We start from the raw sequence: 15,862 nt of genomic DNA on the forward strand, positions 1-15,862 counted from the left end.
CTTTCCTGTCTTTGTGCTTCTCTTCCTGAGCAGTCCCAGGCTCTGTCAGCCTCAGGGCAGCCCGGAGTGTGGCCCTGCAGGACACAGTCACGCAGAGCTCCTGCAGCCCAGCTCAGCAGGCCACGCTGGGACTCCTGCAGCCCACAAAGGCCTTGGAGATGCCAGGGTTTGCTGATCCATGGGCCAGCCAGAGCTTCACGGTGCTGGGAATGCCCAGCCCTGTGCAGGCACTGTGCTGGGTTTTGCTTGGCTTGGGAATGACACAGAAATTTCCCAGCACACTGATTATCCTCCAGATGGTTTGTGTTTTCTTTTTGGGCATGGATATTTTTCTGCTTCGGGGGTTCTCTGATTTGCTCGCTTGAGCAGTCACCCTGCAGTGGCTGCAGGTTGTTAGAGATGGGTTCACCAAAGCCAGACAACTGAGGTGTGGATTCTACTGTGCTCTGCACAAAATGGCACGGAATCGGCATTCCCGATGGTCAGTGTGGATTCTGGGAGCCGAACAGTGACCCGAGCGGTGAGCTCATGGAGGAGGCTGATGTCTGCTGGCAGAAAGAGAGGCTGGATCCAGCGATCTGTCTGCAAACACTGCCTAATTTATTTTCCTTTAGCTGCAGGACTAGAACTCTGCTCCTCCCTCCGACCTGTGTGTAGCCGTGCCTCTGTTGCCCGCAGCCATCGCAGGGCCGCGAGCAGAGCCACGGCCACTAAACTCCCCACAAGTGTCAGGATTTCCGCGCTATCAAGTGTAGAAGTAACTCAGGGGAAATGATGCTGCAGCGAAACTGCCATTTCAGCCATGTCCCCAGGGAGGACGCGAGCAGCGTGTTTGTTCGAAAGGAATCATTTAGAGGGAAAAAAAAAAATAAAAAAAAAATAGGAAGGAAGGAATATAAAAGACAAAAAAAAAGAAGATGGTTCGTGGCGGCGGGGGCTGGGGGAGCGGGCGCGGGGGCTGACCGGGAGCACCGCCACGCCCGCCGCCGCCGCTCCGCGCTGCCCCGCCCGAGCCGCTCCGCCCCCGGCCGCGCCCCGGCTCTTCCCCGCCCGCCGCCGCCGCCGCGCCCGCAGCCGCTCTCTCCGCTCCGCACCGCCATGTCCGCCGAGCCGGCCCCGGCCTCCGCCGCCCCCGAGCCGGTCCCCGGCCCCGAGCCGCCGACGGGCGGCGGGGAGGCGGCCGAGCACCGGGCGCTGGTGCTGACGGGGTTCGGCGGCTACGACAAGGTGAAGGTGCAGGCGCGGCGCGGCGCTGACCCGCGGCCCGGAGAGGTCTCGGTGAGCGTCCGCGCCTGCGGCCTCAATTTCGCCGACCTGATGGCGCGGCAGGGCCTGTACGACCGCCTGCCGCCGCCGCCCATCTGCCCCGGCATGGAGTGCGCCGGGACCGTCCGCGCCCTCGGCGACGGCGTCCGCGACCGACAGGTGAGGGCGGCCCGGCCCGCCGGCCCCGAACCGCCCCGCAGGTGCGGCCCCGGCCGACCCCGCCCCTGGCCGGGCCCGGTGCCCGCCGCCCCCGGCGCTCCCCCGGCGCCGCCGGCCCGGGACCGGCGCTCCCCGTCGGGGCGGGCGGGCCGCTCGGCCCCGGCAGCGCTGAGTCCCCGCCGGGAGCCCGTCCGATCCCACCCGCGGAGGCTCCGGGCGGACAAAGGCCCTGGACAAAGGGGCAGGGCGGGCAGGGATCCCCCGGCCGGCCCTGCTGCTCCGGGGGGACGGGAGCGCTTCCACCCGACGGGCCGGGCTGAGGGGCCGCAGCCGCGGGGAGGAGCTGGGGACGGCCGTGTGCCTTAGGTTCAGGAACTTCTCCTAAGTTTGAACGTGCATTTTCCATGATTGATGCTACTAAACGTTTCCCAAAGGCTCCTGCCTCTTGGCAGGGTGATCCTTGCAAGGAGCAGCAGTAATATTTTTCGGTGTTTAGATTTCTGCTCCCAGCTTAAGCAAGGTGGGCAGGACATGGTCCTCATCCCTCTTGCCTTGGTGATCCAGCGTGGATCCAGTGGTTGGTTTGGTCAACCACAATTTAGGTTTGGGTGCCACTACAGAGGCAGAACCTGGAGTGCCTGTGGTCTCTCTGAGGTTCCTGGTGTGTGCCCAGGTCTGTGGGGAGAGGTGCTTGCTCCAGTCTCCCGATCAGGAGGGAGCAGGCTGTGGTCTCCTGCCTGAGTCCAGGGGTGCTGCAGTCTCTGCAGACCTCTGCACAGAGAACTGTGTGTATGCACTAGCTCTGACATGCCAAGGGCAAGGGTCTGATGGCTTCTGCTAGCCTTGGGGGCTTGTTTCAGACCACCTTGTCCTCTGATTTTAGGTTGGCGATAAGGTAATGGTCCTGGCTAGGTCAGGGCTCTGGCAAGAAGTTGTGAATGTGCCGGTCACTCAGACTTTCCCAATGCCTGAGGGGATGAGCTTCGAGGAAGCCGCTGCTCTTCTTGTTAACTACATCACTGCCTACATGATTCTGTTTGACTTTGGAAACCTGAGACCCAACCAGAGTGTCCTCATCCACATGGCTGCAGGTAAATAGTTCTTGCCAGATCTCTTGGTTTCACCATGCAGTTTCTGAATAAGTGACATGGGTGAGAAAATGATCAGAATGGGACTGGACTGACAAAATGTCACCTAGCAGAGATGCAGGCTTTGTGCTGACCCCATTTCCCAGCAGCTGGGGTCAGTCTCTCCCAGTGTGTCCCAGGCATGAACCTCACCAGGCAGAGCCTCTGTTCCCCAGGCTGCTGTGCTGTGTGGTTGGTACAGGCAGGGATAATTTACCTGCTCAGAGGATTTTCTGACTGCTGGGGCTGTTTGCTTCTAAATCTTTCTCACTGCTGATTTTCAGGTGGTGTGGGAACTGCTGCCATCCAGCTGTGCAAGACTGTAGAAAATGTCACCATTTTTGGCACAGCATCTGCCTCCAAGCACGATTCACTCAAGGAGAGCGGAGTTGCTCACCCCATTGACTACAGAACGACGGATTACGCAGAGGAGGTCCGGAAAATCTCTCCCAAAGGTATGATGTGGTGGAGGACTTCTGCAACTGTCCTGCATTTCTTTCAATTGCAAAGAAACTTCTATTTACTTCTAATTCCATCTCTAGGTGTTGACATTGTCCTGGACCCTCTGGGAGGATCTGATACGTCCAAAGCTTTTAACCTGTTGAAGCCGATGGGCAAACTCATCACTTATGGTGAGTGTGAGCAAAGTGCCCAAAGGCAGGGGCTGTGTGATGGTGGAATGGGATCCAGAGAGGAATGCTCCATGTCTGGGTGCATGGCTGTCAGGGACTCTTCCTCATTGCACTATGTGTTGCAGTTCTGTTATTTCATTAAGATCTTCAGGATGCTTTGGCTTGGTGAAGCACTGAGGGGAGTGAGATTTGTGTCTTGTCCTCAGAGCTGTGTTCACAGGCTCCAAGGCTCTTCCCTCCAATGGTGAAATCTCTCTTGGGGTAAAAGCTGGTGCCTGCAGGAGAAGCTGGAATGCCCTCAGTGAGGAATACTGGCATAGCTGCTTTGTCTAGGCTGAGTTAATGCACAGCCTTGCTTTTCTTTCAGAGGATGTGTGGGAGATGAGGTTTGAGGCTACTGAATACTTATCTCTCCATTCCCCAGCCCTGGAACACTGTGATTCTGTCCCATAGACAAAGCCCTCACACAGCCCCCAGTAGGATTCCAGACACTTGCACCAGTGTGCTGCTTTGGTTGTCCCAGCCGCTGCAGCGTGTCATTCCCCTGAAGATGCAGGGCTGTAGGAGAAGGGGAAAGCTGTCCTGCCAGCCTGGCTGCATGTCACTTGTAACCCTTTCTTACCTCTGCTAGCACTGCAGTCTAGCTTCACTGCTGCTGCCTTAGGAGGGCCAGAGAGAGTAGTTATTCTGCATTTTTGCCATATGAGTGCTGATAATCCAAATTCTGTGGATCTTGAGGGTGAGGCAGGTGCCTGTTTCCATTGCAGCTCAACTGGACAGTTCTGCTGGGATCCAGTTCTCAGCTCTGTCCCTCACTATGCTGAGTAGCTGTTCCCCTGTGCGTGGTCTGAGCTGTTCATGGGATGCCCATTGCCTTTTGTGTTGCGTTCCAACCTATCTGTGGCTTGTCTTCTTTTAAGGTGTAGCAAACCTGCTCACTGGGCAGAAGAAGAACCTCATGGCTATGGCTAAAACCTGGTGGAACCAGTTCAGCATCACTGCCTTGCAGCTCCTGCACCAGAACAAGGCTGTGTGCGGCTACCATCTTGGATATATGGATGAAGAAGTTGAGCTTCTCAGAAGCGTTGTAGCCAAGCTGGTTAACCTGTACAGTCAAGGCAAAATCAAGCCCAAAATAGACTCTGTGTGGCCCTTTGATCAGGTGAGTCTGAGCTGACCTACAGGCAAGCAGTGGTACAGAGTCAGCACCTTGTTGATGGTGCCTGAACTGTTGCAAATGTCAAATAACCATCTGTTCTTGGACATTCAGCACCTTATTACTTTTAAAATATTAAGGCTGAGTAAAGTGGCTGGGCTATTCTGCTCCAATGCACAGGGCTGGGCAGTGCCAGACAGTGTCCCTGTGGAGCAGGGCAGGGGCTCAGCTGTGCTCCATGGGCAGCAGCAGCCAGGAGGGGGCTGGGTTATCCATCAGACTGGAGTATGCCCTGAGTATTCTGTACCCTGTAATTAAGCAAACAGATGGGGAGGTTGTTGCTGCCCTTCCAAGAGTGCAAAAGAGCCCAGGCAATGAAGCAGAATGAGGACATTAGAAGGGAGCAGCAGGTTTTTCACCGGCTCTGCTCTGCTCAGAGTTATTGCATTGATGTGTCCAGGCAGAGTCAGGCTCTTCCCTTGGGAATCCTGTGCTTGGGCAGGACTTGCTGTAGGGGAGCAAAGAATATTCTGTGCATATATTGTTTTGTGTAGCTGGTGAGGGCTTTGTTCTCCTGGGAGGTGGCTGGATTCCTCCCTTTGGAGAGGAAGCTGTGGTGACACACACTGCATTTCCACATTTGTGTGAGCAGAGCATTGTGTGTTAAGGCTGTGGGAATTCTTGAGTGTAGTTTCCTATGGGCCTTCTGGGGTGGTTGCCCAGGTCTGTCCAAAACACACCTGTGCAGAGGCACCTGGATGCTTGGGACTTGATTGAACTGGAAAGCTGCCTCCCAGTTATGCCTCAGGAAGAGCAGGGATGCACCCTGCAGTGGGTGGGGGTCTCACCAGACGCCTTTTGCTTCCAGGTGGCAGAGGCTATGAAGCAGATGCAAGAAAAGAAGAATGTTGGAAAAGTCATCCTGGTTCCTGAAGCACCCAAGGAAGAATCTAAGAAAGTAGAGAACTAAGGAGAAGAGATGTATGCAGATTATGAATTCATGGTTTAACTCCCTGATCTCTTTGGGACCTAGAAATGGACAGATCAGTATCTTCCATCTTTCACCAGTACAAGAACATCATGGTTTATCATTCAGCTGAGGTTTGCATGCTCTTGTTGTGACTGACCCTTTGCCAGATATGCCTCCTGCTCTCTCTTTTGAAACCTGTCTGTTTCATACTGTTTTCTAACCACTTGTTTCTCCACTGAATTTCCAGACTAACCTTATTTTTCTCTGGCAGTGAGGCTGAAGCTTCCAAGCAGTTGGTGACTAACAACTGCACAGCCTGTCACTGTAGAGTCACGGCACAATGTACTGTAACAACTGCCAAGTATCTCTGCAGAAACTGAGCCCTGCTGAAGCGTTTGCACTGTCAGCTTTGGGAAGCCTGTTCAGCAGAGGATTGGCCAAATGTAGGATGTTTCCTCCACAGCCAAAGGAAAACCACAGCTGGCCTAGTTTAATTCCAGCAACTTCTGTTCAAAGTAATCCAGCTCTATTCCCTCTGCTTTTTGTAGGCCACTAACACAACCAGATAGTAACAGCTCCTGTTGGTTTTGCCTTGGCCATCCTGGCAATTTGGAGTCTATGGCATATCATACTTCATTTGCAGTCACTTCTTTGTGCAGTCAGTAAATACCCTGACAGGCTGGGCTGGGCTGTGTCTGACTACAGAAGCAAAGTTTAAATTAGGTAACCTGATCCTGTCCATTTTCTATTTCCAAATTGTATAGAGAGATCTGAGCAGTGTCTGATTCTTAGAGACCATAAGGACTCAACTGTGTCACAAACGACTGAAACAATTGATGTTGGCTCTGTGCTTTATTATGTTGGGCTCCAAGCTGGTATTGTTAGGGCTTCACCCTTGTCTTTGTATTTCCAAGGGCTGCAGTGTTGAATTGGACTTCATTGAGATGGAAACAAAATAATCCCGTTATTGCTTTGTGCAGGGCCCTGTGTGCTGAGGAGGTGTTGCAGTTTGGGAAGTAACTTTCAAGTGCCAGTCCTGTGGGCTGGCTGCCCAGTAGCCTGGGCTGGCTCTCCCTGTGGCACACTGGTTAGTGAAGCTGTTGCCAGGGTGGCAGTTAGATGACAAACAGCCCAGCCTCTTGACCTGCACGTCCTGAGCAGTTTTCCCTTGTGTCCCAGCTCATTTGCTGCAGCAGGGCTTGAGTTTTCTTCCCCTAAATCTGTCTTGGGGCTCCAGCACTGAGGGTTTAGGAGCTACCTGGGATGCTCCTCCCAATACCAGAACTGTGCTTCTCTTCTGCTTTTCTTTCCTTGTGTGTATTTGGGAAGAGAGCTGTGTTAGAGACCAGCTCTGTGAGCACCTTGAGTCCTGGGTGATGCTGTCCTTCCCACTGGACCCCACTTGCAGCCCTGGGCAGCTCCGGTGCTTACTTGTCATGGGATGTTGGTGTGGTGGGCTTTTGGGCTTCATTTTGGATTTGAAATGGTAAACCCAAGGGCACCAAGAGGAGCTGTCCATCATGGAAGAACTCATGTTCCAGAAGCAAAACCTTGAGACTAGAATCCTGCTTAATTAGCCCACAGGGAGGTCCCAAGGCCCAAGGAGGGCAGGTACCCGCTGGGCACAGGGCCAGGCATGCAGTCCCACCACCAAGAGAGCCACACAGGGCTGGGATTCCTCTCTGGCTTCTCCCTCAGCCTGCTCCAGTGGGACTCCTGTTTGTCAGTGCAGCTTGTGGTTCAGGTGCTTAGGCTCAGTCCAGAGTTCTTTAGAAATGCGTAGGCACAGCTTCCAGGGGTCCTGCCCTGGCTAACTTTAAATATTGCAACAACCCTGTTCCCCACAACCTCAGAGGAGTCTGGAGTCCTCTCACAGATCCTTGTCAGTTCATCTCTTCAACTTCATAAACACAGGCTGATGGAACTCTCAAGCACAACTTTTTACCTTTCTGAATCCAAAATCTTGCTGCTTCTTTCAACCTGCCCTGTCGTGCTAATTTAGATTGAATCCAACAGTGTCTGATGCTGCTTTACCAGGTGTGAAAACAGGACTGTCTAAATTGCTAAAGTGGAAAGTCTGCACCTGTTCCTCTGAGAAACTGGACTTCACCTTGATGACAGGGCAGCGTGCTCAAAAGGCACACAACCCCACACATCTTCCAGAGCTGCAGGATTGTAAAAGGGAAAGTTGTTATGGTGTGTTTCATTTTAACATCCTCTCCCTGCTTTATTCTGAGCCAACCCCGTGCTCAGTGCCTTACGTGGATGGCCTTGGGTCAGGCAGGGCTCTCACAGCCCAGGAGCCTCACAGCTCCCCATCAGACCCCTCTGTCCTGCTGCCTCCTGTGTGCCACGGGAAGCAGCATCTCGGTGCCTTCTGCTACATGACTAGGAAGTCACTGGGGCCTTTTCCATTCTGGCCTTTCAAAGTATTGCCAAAACCCTGTTTTGACTCTTATTAGCTCTGTTTTGTGAACACTGGTGATGTCGTTGGACTTTCCGTGAATTAGCTGTCCTCTCCCCGGGTGTTCCAGCCTTTCTGAGGCTGACCTGATGGTTCTGTACCCCCCAGTCCATAAGACCTGTTGTAAAGCCTTTGTTTCTCCCCCAGGGCAGCTGTTTGGCTCCAGAGTCAGCCTTGAGTGAGGCTTTATCAGCTGCTCCAGCCTTGGCTCTTTGGAAACAATCCTGGCTCTCTTTGGGCTCTCATGTCTTCTACCCAGAAATTCCTGAAGTCCTTATCGAGGCAGGAATGCCAAGCAGTCACTGCCTGTTCGAGTTCTGCACTGGCTATTTTGTGTCTCTCGGTAGCAACAGTGTTTTCTACAGGAAGACCAAGATTAAATGTAACCTTGCAATCCTCTGCCCCTGCTCTAAGCTCTGCTTTAGGTGGGGTGTGGTTAGTTGTGTTTTGGTTTTTTACTTTACTTTTCTATGGGCCAGTAAGTATAGAACCTATGTAAAACAACTTCAAGTGTCTTAATCAAGTTAACCAGCCAGTTTGTATACTAAGGACCAAAGCAAAAAAAAACCAAAACGAAACCCTAGGATAAAAATCATTCCATTCAATGTTGCTTGTTTAGGGCAGAGTTGTGCTACTGAAGAACTGGGAGATTCCTGTACTTATCATGTGTGCCATTCCAGAAGTGCAATTTAATGTTTATTTTACTGATTGTCTGGCTCAAAGGTTGTGCCATGAGGAGTCCAAGTGGAAGTGTAAGGAGTTGATGAGCAGAGGAGGCACTCACAGCCCTGCCTGCTGCGGCGGGCTCGGCACAAGGGCCTCTCCTGTCGCTGCTGCAGTGGCCTCCAGCCTGGTGCTGCTGGTCTTGGACAAAGTGCAACTCCTTTGCTTATCACCTGGCAGTAGTTGCCACATTTTTGACTCTTTGGTTTCTCTGAAGCTCATTTGTGTTGCAAGCTGGCTGCAGGAGGGGGAGGGAGCAGAGGTAGCCTCTGCTTGCACAGTGGAGTGTGGCCCCTGCCAGGTGCTCTGGGAAGGAGTTCAGCTCTATGTTTTGTTCCAGACACCTGTATTAAACTAGAATTGATTGGCCAGGGAGAAGTAAGAAACACTGTGTGTGTGAGGCTTCAGCTGGTGCAGGATCCTGGCCTGCTGACAGCTGCTATCATAGGTGTTAAACCACTCTGGTTGCTTAGTCTCTGGTGTACTGAGCCCTCGTGACGGCAAAGTGTTATTGGCAAGTAGTACATGAGCATGATGTGAAACGTGTTAGACTCTGAGTGAGCCTCTTACAGCATATGGTCTGGTCTGTACTGTCTGAATTGTGTTGATTTGCAGATTTGTGATATGAGTGATGCTCATCCTACAGACACATAGCAAATCTTTTGTTTAAAAAATATATTTCGCTTTGTGCGTGTAACCAAGTTGGACGGAAGACAACTGTGCCACTGCTGTTTACATGACTACAATGTGTACTGCTCCTCTGTCAAATGTTACCATATGCCTTATGTGTTTCAAATGTTAATTAAAAGCATAACAAAACCTTGCACAGTGTGCTGCTCAGGTTTCTGTTGTCACGATCCTTCTGCCCACAGCTCAGGGCAGGTTCAGTTAACAAAGTGTGACACTCCCAGCATGAGGAGATGCCTCTGCTCACAGGAACAATTGTTAATTGTTGGCTTGAGTGTTGTTCCTGACACTTCCTGGAGGGCAGCCATGGTAATTTTTCTTTGTGAAACCTTTAGCTGGGCTCTGCACTTGGTATTGGGGTGTCTCAGTAGCCAGGTGGGACTGAAGTGGGTGCCTGGGCTGAGGGTAAGACAAGGCATGAACAGCCACTACCAAACACGAGAATTAATCCTGTTTATTTGTCAGCATAGAGCCTGTCCCTGGGGGGCAGCTGCTGTGGGTGCTGAAAGCTGTTAATGTTCCCCTCAAGAGAGCACCAGGTCACCTGCTGGCCTCAGAGCAGGTGCTGGGGAGGGGCTGGAGCATGGGGCTGTCTGCTGGGGCCTGAGCTGGCAGCGTGAAGAGCTGACACTAAAGACAATTCATCTCCAGCCCCAGCTCTGGCAGCAGCTGAGCTGGAACCTGCCCGTAGTGGCAGGAGCTGGAAGAGACTTCCAGAAGCTGGGGCTGGACTAGGTGCAGACTCCTGCCCAGGTTTGTGTCTGCTACTGAAAGCCACATGGGGCTCAGCCTGCAGTCAGCTCTGTGACTGGCTGGCAGGACACACATCTGAAAGGAGCTGGAGTTTCTGGGAAGCCCTGATCCATGCTGAGGCCTGCATGGGGCAGGGATGGGATGCTGCTCTTTGCTAATGTACAGATTTCTGGCTACATCTGGGGAATACAAGAGCTCCTTTGACAAACACATGCTTTTTCCTGAGCTGTCTCTGTTAAGCTGCAGTTTTCTCAGCAGGAAAAGAAGACAAAGGGAAGCCACAGGCTGTGGGAGAATCACATAAGGCCCAGTTTATTCAGAATTATGCCGACCTCATGGAGGTACTGGGCATCCGGGTAGCCATTCCTGTGGGGCAGAGAGAGAAGCAAGGTAAGTCCTGCTGATGTGCCAAAACCACAGTGGAAGCAGCAGCCCTTTATTTTTGTCCCAACCTTTCAGCAGGGGCTGAGTGGATGTCCTGCTGCCTGCAGGCACAGCTCGTACCCAGCACTATCATGGGAAAGGCTGTAAGTGAACAGGGCCCAGAATTCTTGTCCATGGGGAACTTACAGGTTTCCACACCACTTATGGCTGTGGGATGGGCAAGGGCTTTTGCTCCAGCTGGAGGGTGCCAGGGCTGGTCTGCCATGCCATAGCTGCCCTGCAAGCTGAAGCAAAGGGAGGCACCAACTCTGCCACTGTGGGGAGTGGGGAGTGGAAGAGCCAGGATTTGTTGAACTGGAGCCCACGGTTTTCCTCCTCCAATTGCTAAAAAACCCACAACCATACCCAGAAGCTTAGGATGAGCTGGGCCATACCTGGCTTTGCCTCCATCCCAGGAGGTTTTGTGGGGGATAAGGCCCCATGTTACTCTTTCCTCTCCATTGCAGGACTTGATCTGGAATGTCAGCCCACGATCAAATGCTTTCTTCAGCAGCTTTGCTGTCTTCAGTCCTTCCTTGTTATCAGGCAGAAAGGCACAAAAATTCCCCCCTTTGTAAGGGTGTCCTGGGCGAGGGTCCCCAACCTTAGAACAGGAATAAGACAATTTAAACAACATCTGGAATGCTGTGCCTCTGAGGGGATTTCTAAGGTTTGTCTAGCTTGAAAACTACACTGATGACCATGATCCCCATGGGCCAATAGTCACCGTCAACTAAAACCAGAGCTCACAAATGCTCTTGAGAAGCAGCAAGCTGCTCCAAAACCTGGTGTAGAGCTTTTTACCTTTCATAGGTTAATGAAACATAGTCTCTGCACCTTTGCATGTGGGGCAGGGAGCTGTGGCTGCTCTTTTCCCCGCAGCCACCCCCTGTGCAGGCTGCAGTGGGATGGGGAAGCTCTGTGGTGCTACCTACCCCTTGCACGCCATCAGGGATGCTGTAAGCAAGCTGAAGTGTTGGGTCCCGATAGTATCCAGGCAGGCTCTGAGACAGGGAGGAGATCTTCACTGTCCCCAAGATCTTGCTGCCTAGGGCAGCTGGGGGGGAACTGCAGCAATCTGGCTGTGTATTGTCTACTGCAAAACAGGTCCTGGACAAGGCGTGACCGCAGGGGCCCTGGCAGGTCACACCTGAGACCTGGCAAGCATCACACTGGTCCAGAGGGATCATGCTGCTTTCCTGTCCAAGGCTGGGGTCTCTTCTCTGCTGTGATGGGAGGTCAGGCTCCTCCTGCCCATTTCTCCTGCCTCCTGGGAACTGGTCCCTTCCCTGATCCATGAGCTGTGCTGCAGGTGCCTGTTGGGCCACAGCTGGTGGTGGCTCAGCAGCCATGGCCCTGGATAGCCAGGTGGCCATAGAGTGAGGAGCTCCATCAGCTGCAGGTACTGGACAGTGCTGCTGTCTCATTGCTTCACTGTGGCCTCCTCTGTTCTTGTCTCTTGCAAACTGGAATCTGTCTGGCAAGACTTGTTTTAGCCGGTTGGTGTCAGGATCCCCCAAATACAGTTTTATCTTCCACTGTTCCTGGGGCTCCCTGAGGCCAGGAGGATTTGGCTTATCCCCTCCACCAAGGCTCAGAAGGTTGATTCCTCCTCTCCCAAATCCAGGATCAATACAGCCCCTGGCCTCCTCCTGTCCCCAAACCTGCTGGAACCTCCAAGAACTGGGGGACCTCATTTCCTCAGCCTCTGGCACCCAGGGAGCCCTGAGCACATATGCAGGGTCTGCTTGATTGCTGATGCTCAGTTGCTGTAGGGAATTCAGGCTGCCAGGATGGGCTGCATCCAGCACTGGGCTTCTGCTTGGCTGCATGACACTTGATATCCCCATACTCTCTGGTCCAGGAGGAATGGATGAAGACTTCATGGCACAGAGCCTCCTGGAACAAAACATGTGGAAGGTCTCAGTCAATCCTGGTAGCACCTCCTTGGGGCAGGCAAGATGGAGCCCGTACTCGTCTATGTTGAGTCCAACCTGGAAGGATTTTCCTCGCAAGAGGCTGCACAGTTCACTCAGGTCACTGTCATTGGGACCATCGACAGCGAGCTCTGAGTAGCTCACACTCTGACACACCAAGTCAGGGCACTTCTGCACGAGACGTTCCAACTTCCATTTAGCCTGTAACAGCCTTGTGCTGTCTGCTGCCTGCAGAGTCAGCACTGTGCAGTTCCCAGTGTGGAGCTCTGAGATTTGCACCCCTCCAGCCCTGCACAGCTCATCAATAGTGGCATGGCAGACATCTTTCAGGTAAAACCACTGCAGAGAGTCCAGGCTCATTTTCTCACTGGCCCTGCTGCTGCCGTCTCTGCAGTTGTTGCTTTCCCTTGACCTTGGTAGGGAGAAGCTGTTGGACCGTCGCAGCAGAGACCTGCCTGCAGAGGGCTTGGAGCCTAAAGCAAAAGAGGTCCATGTCACATCACAGGCATTGGACATGCCAACAAGGAAATGGGGCTCAATGGGACCCAAGCCTTTGGAGTCCTCAGGATGCTGAAAAGTGCTGTTTTCTTTGCCTAAAAGGGGCAACGACGCTTTTTTTCCTATGAGCCTGGTGCCTCTTTCTGCATGGTCCCTTTCTGTGGGGTTGTTCTGCTGAGGCTCTGCTGCTGACCCCAGAACTTTACCTGCCACAGGGGTGGGAGGCCGACACTGCTGGGTTGGTGGCTTTGAGGCACTCAGACCAGGAGCATTTGTCTCTGCTGAATGTTTCCCAGAAAGCTGCACCTCTACCACCGATGGAGAGTCCTGATTCAGCAAGAGGCCATGGCCAGCCTGAGACCTGTCAGCTTTCAAAGCGCTGAAGTTGGCAGCTAGCTTGAACTCACCTTTCAGCTCTGGCCTGCTTGGGCTAAGTCTTGTGGCTGAAGTGTCCACAGGCACTTTGGCCAGGTTTTGTGCAGCCTCTGTGGTGCCAGAGGGCTGGGAGCTGCTCAGCGTGTCACCCGTGTGTGCTGCACCTCTCCTGGTGATGGAATCCTGAAGGAACTGCTTGGCCTGGGACACATCAACAAGATTTCCAACGAGATAAAGCTGCTTCACATCCTCATGGCAGAGCAACTGGGGATACAGCTTCTGCAGCTCACAAGTCAGAGCACTGAGTGCCTCACTGTCCGTTCCCAGCTCTTCCTTAGCAACCTTCTCCTTGCACAGGCTCACCTCCAGCTGCTGGTAGAGCTGCTGCAGGGCCACGTGGGCCTGTCTCAAGGCATCTGTGTCCTCAGACAGCCCTCCAGATGGCTGGAGGTACAACACAGTAATGCCATCGCCACTGACATCCACCACATCCACGTGATGTCGGTGCAGCACACCTTGGTACTCAGCAGCACAGAACCTCTGCATGTACAAGTAAATGTCCAAGTCCATTGCTAGGGAAAAGTCCTCCAGCTTCCCCATAAGTTCCACAGCTTCCCCACCCACTGGGCTCTGAGGTGATGGGACTTTAGCTGCCACTTCATGCTGCTGGTCCGAATTTGGCAGTTTTGCTGTCTCTTGTGCTGACTCAGTGGAGGCAGGCACTTGCTGGTCATCATGCATTCCCATCTTTTTGGCCCCACTGCTGGAAGCTGGCACAGGGTTCTCACCAATGGCTTGGCTCCTGAGGTTCACGCTGTCTAGCAGGTCTCTGCTGAAGGTCTGCAGCTCAGTGAATGATCCCTGGACTATGCAGTGCATATTCTGCGAGTCAAAGCTGAACTGTACATTGCTGTAGTCTTTGTGCAAGCCCTTCAGGAGGGTTTTTCCCAGCTTGCCATAGTCAATTGTCATGCACACATGTATGAAGATCTGCAAGGAGATAGCAAGGGAGTGAGAGAGCAAGGACCAAACCTCTTGTGCCCTTTCAAAGGCACAGGAGAAGGCAAATACACCTGGCCCCTGCATTACTGTGAAAGAAGAGATGACAGATTCTTCCACCTCTCTCTCTCAGCATCCTACTTTGAGGAGAAGATGGACCCTGACACAGACAGGACCAAAAGACCCAGACTAAGCAACTCCTGCCTTTGTCAAAAGCAAAAATAAAGTCAGAGGGGGAAATTGCAGATATAGGGCCACATTTCTACACATTGAGAGCTCCTCAAAAAGCCCAAACCCATGAAATCCACTATTGTTTCTGCATCTGAAATGCAGTTGCTCTCTTGGCCTTGTAGAGCTTCACCTCCAGATCTTCAAGCAGTTTTGGCACCACAGGCTTGCAAAAAGATTTGCAAGGTCAGGCTAATTCCCATGCCTTTGTTTTTAGGGCTCAGACATGAAAACATGAGCATGGCTACTGCCACAGTCTCTTGAGACTGGAGGAAGAGGCAAGAACTCTCCAGTGCTCCCTAGGCACCAGCATGTCTGTATCCTAAGCTTTCCTGAGAAGGAAAGAGGAACAATACACTGTATGTCCAGCTGATGACATGGCAAAGGCATTAACAGGATCCTCCCCCATGTGGCACCAGATGGACTGGTGAAAAGTGCCTGTTCTTTCCAACCTGACTAACCTTCATTTGACAGACACAAATGCCAGATGAGTGAGCACACAGCCTGCCTGCCTGTCCCTGTGCTATTAGCACAGAAAAAAAAAATCTTCATTTGAATATGAATGAAAATGGATTTAAGTGTAATTAAAATGAGAGAGTGAGGTCTCCCTTTTTGAGCTGTCTGCCAGGCACAGAGTCTGTGTGGGAGCAGCTGGGGCTGCCATGTCCCCTCAGTACCTCATCAGGGCTCAGCTCTGCGGCGTGCAGTGTCACCTCCAGTGGGTACCGTGTCTTTCCGATTGCCAGCACGTGGTTTTTCACCTTCAGGATCCTCTGGGCCACTGGTGGGAAAAGCCACCCGGACCCACATCAGCCCAGCCAAAGGACAGCAGTGGGGCCCTGGGGGTGGATATGGGATGATGGGGCTGGGGACAGCAGGACAGGTAGGACAGAGGATGGCAAGATAGGGGAGGGTGGGCGAGGTGATGTCAGGGTTGGGGATGGTGGGACAGGGGAAAGCAAGACAGAGAGGCATGGGGCTGGGGATGGCGGGACAGGCCGGGCCCCCGAGGGTCCCATGGGCGATACCTTCTGGCGCCTCGAAGGTGATGAGGGCGCAGGGCGAGGAGCCGGGCAGTACCCGGATGTCGGCAATGTCCCCGCCGCCGTTGCGGGACCGCAGGAAGTGAATGGTCAGCTTGTCGGCCGCCCTGTCGGGAGGCAGCTCGGCGGGGAAGCCCTGCACCCGCACCGTGCGGCCCGCCATGCCCGCGGGGGCGGCTGCCCGGGCCCCGCCACACCGGGCCCTCTTCACCAGGCCCCACCCCAACCCTGCGGCCCCGGGCCCGCTCCGGCCTCCGCCCCGGCGCCGCGGGGAAATGAAAGCGAAAGCGGAGCCGCCCCGCCCTGGGCCCCGCGGGACTGCGCGGCCCGGCCCGGCCCCTCAGAGCGCGGCCGGGGAAGGGCCCGGCCTCCCCCCGGCAGCGCCCGGCCCGGCCCGGCCCCAACACAACAGACACGGTGGG

At 53.7% G+C, this 15,862-nt stretch overlaps 2 protein-coding genes across 2 annotated transcripts; one reads left to right on the forward strand and one right to left on the reverse strand.

Annotated features, from left to right (window-relative positions):
* The first annotated feature begins 991 nt into the window (after window positions 1-991).
* Window positions 992-9,320, forward strand: VAT1 (vesicle amine transport 1). The gene is made up of 6 exons (XM_086864376.1): window positions 992-1,425; window positions 2,309-2,516; window positions 2,837-3,007; window positions 3,095-3,184; window positions 4,105-4,346; window positions 5,209-9,320. Exons 1-6 carry the CDS (start codon window positions 1,099-1,101, stop codon window positions 5,308-5,310), a joined length of 1,140 nt encoding a protein of 379 aa, XP_086720502.1. The 5' UTR covers window positions 992-1,098; the 3' UTR covers window positions 5,311-9,320.
* A 903-nt stretch (window positions 9,321-10,223) lies between these two features.
* Window positions 10,224-15,854, reverse strand: LOC111940074 (uncharacterized). The gene is made up of 5 exons (XM_023942631.2): window positions 15,426-15,854; window positions 15,075-15,178; window positions 11,296-14,160; window positions 10,756-10,964; window positions 10,224-10,303 (listed from the first exon to the last, which is right to left on the reverse strand). Exons 1-5 carry the CDS (start codon window positions 15,601-15,603, stop codon window positions 10,234-10,236), a joined length of 3,426 nt encoding a protein of 1,141 aa, XP_023798399.2. The 5' UTR covers window positions 15,604-15,854; the 3' UTR covers window positions 10,224-10,233.
* Window positions 15,855-15,862: the final 8 nt, after the last annotated feature.

This window comes from Cyanistes caeruleus, chromosome 27 (genome assembly GCF_971803275.1).
Source record: "Cyanistes caeruleus chromosome 27, bCyaCae1.hap1.1, whole genome shotgun sequence".
In the NCBI taxonomy this organism is placed as follows: domain Eukaryota; kingdom Metazoa; phylum Chordata; class Aves; order Passeriformes; family Paridae; genus Cyanistes; species Cyanistes caeruleus.